The following is an 8,737-nucleotide window of genomic DNA, read 5'->3' as shown; positions in this document are numbered from 1 at the left end:
AGGGCCTCAAATGACCTCAAGTGACCCCAATGACCTCAAGTAACCCCGGTCAGGGCCTCAAGCGACCTAAAGTGACCCCTGGATCAATTAACACAGCCTCCAATGACCTCAGGTAACCCCCACAGGGACTCCAATTGGCGCTGTGCTTGTTTTCCCTTTTTCCTTTCCCTTTCCAACGTTCTCTGCATTCTCTGCACACACAGTTGTAGCTCTGTGCCCTGCTGTGCTATCGGCTCCTTTTCCCAGTACTTTTCCGTGCCCTTTCCCCAGGCAGAGAGAGAAAACACGCTCCAGGGCCCCTGTGCTGCCTGGGTTCCTCCTGGCTGCCGGGGCTGAGAGCAGCTCTTTGGGTTTCATTTTCACGAACAAAGTGCAGTGAGAACCAAGGGCAGGCTCCAGAGAAGGGGCTCGACCTGGGGGGGAGGGAATTGAATCCCCTTTCATCCTCCTGATTGGTGCTTTTGGTCAATTAGGCTAATTGGCTGAACTTACACAAGCTGTCCTCACCCCCTGTTCCAGTTTGGTCAAATTTGGAAATACATCCTCTGAGAGAAGGCAGGCTACAACCACCCCTCCCCCACCAGGTTTGGGAAAAAATAAATTATCCTCAAAGGAAAGACAGATAAAAACTATTTATTTAACAAACACACAGGAAAAGGATAATGATGCTAAATAATAAAACCTCTTGATCTGCTGAGAGAAAACCTGGGAAAATTCAGAGTCCTTCCGTAGATCTCCCTCTCCCTCCTTGGAGCTGGGTCATGGTGGGCCTTCTTCCAGGGCCAAGGCCTTGGTGGAAATTCCTCGCGATGTATTCTGATGTTGAAACTGTCCAGCAGAGAGAAAAGGGCAAAAAAATGAAGTCCCAGGTAAACAAAAGTTCAACTCTCCGAAGGAAAAGGAGCTGAGGAAAAAAAAGCTGCCGAAAGCTGGCTGGAAAGGAAAGCAAGCTGGGTGCTTCCCTGCCCTCTCGCTCTCCTGCCGCAGCTGAAAAAAAGTCTCTCTCTCTCTGTAACCTTGAACAAGCTGCAAACTGATTGGAAAAAGCATAAAAATTAATTTCTGGGCATAGGGCAGCGATATGGGATACACATCATAAAGTCACCCCAAGCCACCCCGCGTGGGCGGCTTTTGGGGGCATTGCCCAGAACTGCCCCCGGGGCCTCCAAAGAAAGGTCCCCTTGTCCACCACCTCCCACACTGAGCTTAGCTCCCAAGTGTGCGTTGTCTCACTTCTAGGTTGATAAAGGTGTCCCAACGACCTCAAGTAACCCCAAATGGCCTCAAGCAACCCCTGGATCAATTAAAAAAGACTCCGATGACCTCGAGAAACCCCAAAAGACCTCAAGTAACCCCGGTCAGGGACACCAATGACCTCAAGTAAGCCCAAATGACCTAAAGTAACCCCGGTCAGGGACACCAATGACCTCAAGTAACCCCAAATGACCTCAAGTAAACCCAGTCAGGGACTCCAGTGACCTCAAATAATCCCTAGCAGGGACTCCAATGACCTTGGGAAAACCCAAATGACCTCAAGTAACCCCTACCAGGGACTCCAATGACCTCAAGTTACCCCTACCAGGGTGACCTCAAGCAACCCCCGAGGTTCTGCACCCTCATCTCTCAGGGAGGAGCAGCGTGCAGCACCCCGCAGCAGCACATCATAACCAGGCTGGCAGGGGCAGGGGTGCGGAGCAGACTCTCCCCCAGCTTCCCTCCCAGCCTGGTCCATCCATCCATCCTCTTCTCAAGGCGCTGGCTCCTCAGCAGCAGGATCTGAGCAAGCCAGAGAACTCACCTGGCTCATGGTAGCCCTTCAGTTTCGCTGCACACAGTCAGTGCAGAATCTTAAACTGAGTTTAAAAACCCCAAAAGTGATAAATATTGCAAAACAGAGAAAAAGCATAAAACAGCTCAGTGAGCACAAGCCAACTGAGTGCCCATGTCTCATTGTTCCTGGCCTCTCCCAGCCCTGTGCAATGCGTTTGGAGGGAATGGGCAAAGGCAGCTGTGAAGGTAACGCCCACGGTGGGAATTCCCATCCACACACACACAGTCACCAGCAGTGGCTGAATAAAATGCACCTGCTCGTCTTTCCCACTTAGCAAAAGAGCATCTGGACAACTGCTCCCCCTTTGGCATAAAATTCCAATCAGACAGACAAGTTCCCGTGCCTGCTAGGAAACACACTTCAGGGTTCAGCAAGGGCTGCAGTGTGGTGAGCCCTGGTACAACAGCAGATCCCGACACCCTTCACAATCCATTTCCAGTGCTCTTTTTTACAAACCGCACACTGATGCCTTCCCAATCGCTGTCCTGGCGGCCGCCCCCTTCCCTTTGCTCCTGGGGCTCCCTGCGCTTTTCCTGTCAGGGGTTGTAAAATCTGTGCCGTAATCCTTGCCTGTACCTTTACCTTGTTCTCATCCCTCCTTTCATATCTTTCATATCTTTCATATCCCTGAGGTGCCTTTCTAGCCAATTCCTGCAAGGGCCCACTCGGCCACCTCTCCAGCCCCTGCTCCCGCTGCCTGTGGGCTCTCACCCTCCCACAGCCACCAAATTCTTTGCAAAATCACTCATCTCCCCAGTGACCCAAACAAAATCCCTTCTTACATCGGGCCAGCCTTTGGTGACACTTTTGGCACACCAAAGCCGCTCCCTGTCCAGCCGCAGTGTCCAGAACTCCCCAGCACACCCGTCCAGGCCCCCGGGCCGCTCTCCCAGCACCACAACCTCTGTAAAGCACCAGGTCCCAACAGGCGGGCACAGCCACGGTGCCACAGGGATGCGCAGGTGACCGGAGTATCCCGCAGCCTCGTGGGGCCGGGGGACACTCCAGCCCCTGCCCGGGGGGTGCTGGGGTCAGGCACCGCCCGGCGCTGGGCCCCGGCCGCCCCACAGGCCCCAGCCCGTGCTACCAATCCCACCTTCCACACCTGGCCTCACACTCCTCACCATAGAGAAACCCCCTTAAGTCCTGAGTAAAAAGTGGGCAAACCCAAATCCTCCACCCTGGCTCCATAAGGGCCCAGGGAGGGGTGGGGCTGTAGCAACAACGCCTCCCTGTTTTCCTTATCCTGGCAGCTGGGAATACAAAACGCTTGCAGCTGGCCCTGTATCAGACTGCATGTTCTGAAGACAAGGCAGAGAACTTGTGAGTCCTCACTGTTCTCTCCTTGCCACACAGCCTCCCACTGCTATGTGCCCGAGCCAGATTTCTCCACACGCCCCTTTGGCCAGTCCTTTCCCAAACCAACGCCACACTGCCCGCTCTGGGGGCGGGTTGCCGAGACCCTTTCTCAGTGCCTCTTATTGCCCCCTCTGGGCGTCCATGTCCTGAGCTGCCTCTGGGACAATGTGCAAACCATCTCAACATTCTCCCTTCAGAGGTATTTTGGGATTGCCATCCCTGTGGCCGACACCCTTTTTCGACTTTCCTTTGCTGCCCACCCAGGGCGCCCTGCCATGTTTTACTCCCTGAAGTTGTACTCACCGGTGGGATTTGCCAGGACCCTTCTTGACTTTCCCTTACTGCCCCCTCTGGGCATCCATGTCCAGTGGTCCTTCCCTGTGGACTTTTCACAGATCCCCCTGGGCCACCTCTCATCTCTCTCCTGGACAGTCTCGGGTACCAATCAATGCCCGGTGTCGGCCAGCGCCGAAGGGAGCTGCTCACCGAAACTGGGTGAGGCGCCTCCAGCTCCTCTCGCCACGTGCCGGACAGTGGAAGGATCCCGGACGAGCTCCCACTTGTCAGGAAAATCCACCAGTGCCTGAGGTTTCTGTCCAAAAAGGAGACAGAGGAGCCCTGCAACTTTATTGGAGTCAAGGGAGAGAGGCCACCAGGGCACAGCCCGCGGGGTTTCTCTCTCCAGGTACCAGAGGGCGCAGCCTCCCTTTATCCCAAACTCCCGGCCGCACGGTGCCCTCTTCCCTTCCCCACTGCTGAGGTACCAGGAAGGTGCAGCCTTCCTGAGCTGCCTAGCCCACATTCCCCCTTGAACCTGGCCTTTTCCCCCAAAGTTCAGGCTCGTGCAGACCCCTGTGTGTTTCAGGAGCCAGGCTCCCTGGGCTCTGCACCAAAGGCAGTGCAGGCAGTCAGACCCATTGCAAAGACGTTCATACCTGTGGCTTCACCCCTCGAATTGTTTGTGAAGACATCAGCTTTCCTCTCACCAGCAAGCAGCTTCTGGAGTTTACTGTGGAAATCCTTATTTATTTGTGAGTTTATTACAGTGTGTGTGGGCTGGAAAGTTAAATGACAATCAGTCCTTCAACCAAATACATTCATCTTCATGGCACGAGTCTCCTTATCCTCTTGTTTTCATTTATTTTTCTGAGTTTAAGGTTTCTCCAAGCCACCAAATGTACAGGTGGGGCTGAGGCAGTGAGCTGCCGTTCCTGGCAGTGCAGGAATGCTCCTGACTGTACTGTGTGTCTCTACAGAATACATTAGAGCTGCCCTGCACAAAAGGAGGCACCTCCTGAAATAGCAGCCCTGTTAATTACCCTGCTACTTTCCATGGCATTCATTCCCCTGGCGTGTGAGGAAGACAAGGAGGCAATGGCAGATGGGCGAACACAAAAGCTGTGAAAAGTCAGTGATGCTCAGAGGTTTTGCAAGTGTGATAATGACCTTGAGATGATCTGATTTTAGTAAAGAGAGGCTTGTTCTGCAATCGTCATCACCACAGTCTCACAACAGAAAAGGCCTGGGTCTTTTATTTATGCATCTCCTCTGCCTTTCTTGTGTTCTGCCAGTCACTTTTCCCATACTTCTACACAACAGAAAGTGCAAACACTAATTCTAATTCCCAGTGTGTCCAACAATCCAAGTAGGATGAGTTGGGAACCAGATTTAGTCCAGAGTTTTCTGCTATCTGTGTGAAATGTAATTTCTATTTCTCTTCTGTAAAACAGGACAGATTCATCATTGCAGATTATTTTTAAATGAATGGTGATGTACTGGTTGGCAGCAGAAATAATATTTGTTTATCATGAAAGGTGAAGTTTGTACTTTGAAGTGTTGCCCTCTAATGTGAATGGCATGATTTTGTAGGCTTAGATAGTACTCAAAAAACCCCATCCTTTTTTCATGCAAATTTATGTAATACATCTGAGTCAGTGCAGAATATCTTTAAGAAAGATTTAACTCTTCCAGTTTGATTTTTTTTTGTCTGAAAATAATTTTAAAACTACTATTAGCTGGCATTTTGTGTTCATTTTACTTGAAAACAAACAAGCCTTAAACAAATATGTAAACCAAATAACCAGTTCAAGTAACTGAATAAGCCACCAAAACCCTTTTAAAATCTGCTGCCAATTTTGGCTGTTTATTTAGCAGTTGGGATGAACATGGAGGAAATATTTGGTGTAAGGAGTTACCTGTGGTTCGTCTTAGGTACAGCCTCTACTGTATTTCAAATTAAGCCCTTTTTCTTTATCCCAGCCACATTAGGCCAGGTTCCTAAACATTTCCTTGCTGGAGCCCACATTAATTTTCTGCTGTTTTACTTCCCAGCTTAATACCTGTAATTTCTTGATGGCTACTCAAAGACTAAAAAACTTCATCTGAAGCTGAAGAAATATCTTAGAAACTATTTTAGGCTTTCATTTTCTTCTATCATCCTGATTTATGCACGCTGAATAGAGTTCAGAATATGAAATACTCATATCGATAGAGTAGTAGTGAGAAAAATAAGTATAAAGAAAAAAGAAAGCATACCTGTGTTCTGAAGCAAAGATTTGCAGTATTTGAGATTTATCAATAATTACCTTCACTGAATAATTTAAGCCTTATCTCCCAACATATTACAGTCAGTGTGGATGCTTAATTTTATGTGAAGTGAACACAGCACCCTTGTCTTCTGCTCTAGGAGAGATTTCTCATGGCATTGTCAGCGTTAGAGCAGTGGAGACCACAGAATCCCAGAATGAGTCAAGTTGGAAGGGACCGCTATGGGGCATCTGCTCCAGCAGGGCCGTCCCAGAGCACAGGGCACAGGATTATGTCCAGAAAGCTCTGGAATATCTCCAGTGAGGGAGAATCATCGACTCTCGGGTCAACCTGTCCCAATGCTCAGTCACAGCACTGGAAAGTTCTTCCTCATGTCCAGGTGGAAGTTTTGGGGCATCAGTTTCTACCTTTTCCACTTGGCTCCATCCTCCTGACAACCTCCCTTCTGATCGTCATGGACACTGAAGAGGTCCCTCTCCGTCACCTTGATGTCCTGAGCTCTGAGCGGAGCTTTCAATCCTAACTGCTTGCATCATCCCACCAGGATGTGTGTTCCATGCTTTAGGGAATAATCCAACACACTGCGTGTAAAAGCACACGGTCTTGGCCACTTTCACTGGCCTTAGGGTTATGCTGTCATTCCTACAGAAGGCTGGAAATGGTATTTAGCAGTCAGAGCTTCCAAAAATCATTAAAATTTAATTTGCTTTTGGGGAGGGAGGCGTAAAGCACAGGAGATTATGTTCAGTTTATGAGCCCTGACCTTTCCTGCTTAGCCATTTCTCCAGTTTAATTTTGGTTCATGAAGTGCATATTTCATATGGCTCTGGTTATTATTACCTACTTCTTATTTTATTATTACTTGAATGTATATGGGAGGCTATCATTTCCTTTATTGCTGTGGGAGACTGCATCCTGTATCAGGCAGGAAGTGCAAGGGGGAAACAGTTAAACGTTCTCCGTGCTGAGACTGCAGCCAGGTTCAGGAATGGGAACAGAACAGATGCTCTACACCTTCAGACGTGTTCCTGCCATCAGTGCTGAGAGGACATCAAGGTTTTTAATAGCAAAATGTCTGGGCTCCCTCAAGCCCTGCCGATTTCCCGACCATCTGAGCGGATGTTCAGCTGCCATAGGACCAGTCACTTAAAGACTCTATTGCAGCTGAGAGATGTTTCCCTTTTTCCCAGTGCTTTTGTAGCTGCTCAGTAATGATCATCATGGGTCACTGTTTATTATCCCAGCTTCACAGCAATGTTTTTTTTCACAGCCCCCCACATGACTGTTTTCATTCCATTCTCTCTTTCCTTTTTGGCTTTGAACCCTTCTCAACACAGGACAGAAAAAAAGGGGCAAGCAATCCAAAAATGCAACCTTCCCAGGCCAAAACAGTGTGTCTGGCTAGTAGTCAGAGCCTTAAAACCGAGTGGAAAAATGAGGGAGGAACAGGCAGCAACAGAAAGATGTGCCTCTCTGCCTTAATGTATCCAATTTCTTCCAAACTCTCTCCCCCAGCTGCCCCTAACCAGAGCTGAGCAAGCAGACAAAGATAAACCACCTGATTAAAGGAGCTTTAAGGTGTGAAGTCCTTGTACCTGCAGCCGTGGTCAAATCTCCCAAGATAAAAAGAGCCAGAGAGGGGTCAAGACCAGTCGGCTGGTCTAACACTTGCAGCTGGAAGAACACTGAGTAAATGTATCTTGGTGTTAAAAAATATGTAGATAGTGCCACGAGTGCCCTGTTCGTTGTGCACAGTGTGTGTATGTGTGGGGGGGAAGGTCTCAGTTAAGCAGGAAAGTAGAGAGGAAGAGTATCAGAATCAACAGTGCTTACAACAACATCTCATCTTTAGCCAACAGGCTCCCATCTCTCCATTTAGCACTTCCCAGCAAATTAATGAAGGGGGAAAAGGTGAAAGGAACTCAGTAAATAAGTCTGAAATAAACTCTCACAGTGCCTTGTGGAGCTGTGGGCAGGTGATTAAAGGCCTCCTTTCATTAATATTTGATTTACACCAGCAGTTCTTTATTTTATGTCATTTCTCCCTGTGTCTTGACAGGTGCGTTGGCTGCACAGCAGCCATCAGCACACAACCCTTCAGTGTTGAAATTGTGCTTGGCAAACTGCATCCCTGCACATGGATTTGTGCTGGGTTTGACCACCTTCACTCACAACACAACACACCACACAAAGCTCTACAGAGCAGCAGCACTTATAGAGGTGCAGATATTTGGAGTTGCAACAGAGTAAGGGATGCAATTCCTCCTTCTGTGCCAAAATCCCTTGGAAAACCTGCTTATTTGGGAACTGCTGTTATGATGTGCTAAGAAACATCAGGCAAAACCTGTCTGGTAAATTTCTATGTGCCTGAGCTAGCCAAGGATGGTGAGAGTGCAGAGCTTAAATAGCTTGGTCGAAAGGATTTTAATCAGGAATAAACAAAACAGACAAATAGTTGGTGCCCTGTGAGCTCTGCAGCCTCTTGGATCCAACATTTTTTTCTTAAAATCTCCCTGTTTCAAATGTGTCAGGAGTTCATTCTCACTCAGAAAAAAAAAAATTAAGTGCTGTGTAAAACAGGAGTGGTTTATAGTTCATAAGCAAATGTCACAATTGGGACCTGACAGTGGAAAATTTGTAAGGAGCTAGAAGGCTTTGCTTTTCTAATCCAGTTCAGTAAATTCCATATCACATTATAACAATGTTTCTGGACATTTTATTGACATCTAGTTGCTATGCAGAGGTTCTGATGATGAAGCTTGAAGCAGCAGTGCCTTATTAACAGGAGCTCCTTTGGAGAAACTCAGAAATTGGGGAGGCTACACAGGACTGTAAATTAGCCACTGATCACCATTTATTTGTGAGAATATTACAGGTGAACCCAAGGATGATTCTTTCCCACTGCTTTTGGCTGGGGCTGTCTTGGAGTAGGAGGAGAGCATGAACTTGTTTAATTCACTCAATGTTGTTTGGTTTGAGCTGAGAGACTCCGTGAGGGGC

At 48.3% G+C, this 8,737-nt stretch overlaps 1 protein-coding gene across 1 annotated transcript; it reads right to left on the bottom strand.

Moving 5' to 3' along the window:
• Positions 1 to 108: 108 nt before the first annotated feature.
• Positions 109 to 4,087, bottom strand: LOC121669230. Its single transcript, XM_042037896.1, has 3 exons — positions 3,677 to 4,087; positions 790 to 828; positions 109 to 413 (listed from the first exon to the last, which is right to left on the bottom strand). Exons 1-3 carry the CDS (start codon positions 3,990 to 3,992, stop codon positions 109 to 111), a joined length of 660 nt encoding a protein of 219 aa, XP_041893830.1. The 5' UTR covers positions 3,993 to 4,087.
• Between the last annotated feature and the right edge of the window lie 4,650 nt (positions 4,088 to 8,737).

Source organism: Corvus kubaryi, unplaced genomic scaffold (genome assembly GCF_017639235.1).
Source record: "Corvus kubaryi isolate FWS band 111438036 unplaced genomic scaffold, C.kubaryi_AGA036_p1.0 37391, whole genome shotgun sequence".
Lineage (NCBI taxonomy): Eukaryota > Metazoa > Chordata > Aves > Passeriformes > Corvidae > Corvus > Corvus kubaryi.
This window is presented reverse-complemented; position numbering and strand designations above follow the sequence as displayed.

Excerpts from the sequence above, each read along its gene's own strand:
- LOC121669230 (XM_042037896.1), bottom strand. The coding sequence starts at position 3,992 with ATGTGGGCTAGGCAGCTCAGGAAGGCTGCACCTTCCTGGTACCTCAGC. Across the intron at positions 829-3,676 it reads AGGCGCCTCACCCAGTTTCG|TTTCAACATCAGAATACATC; the intron begins GTGAGCAGCTCC and ends TCTGCTGGACAG. Across the intron at positions 414-789 it reads CGCGAGGAATTTCCACCAAG|GTCGAGCCCCTTCTCTGGAG; the intron begins GCCTTGGCCCTG and ends CCTCCCCCCCAG.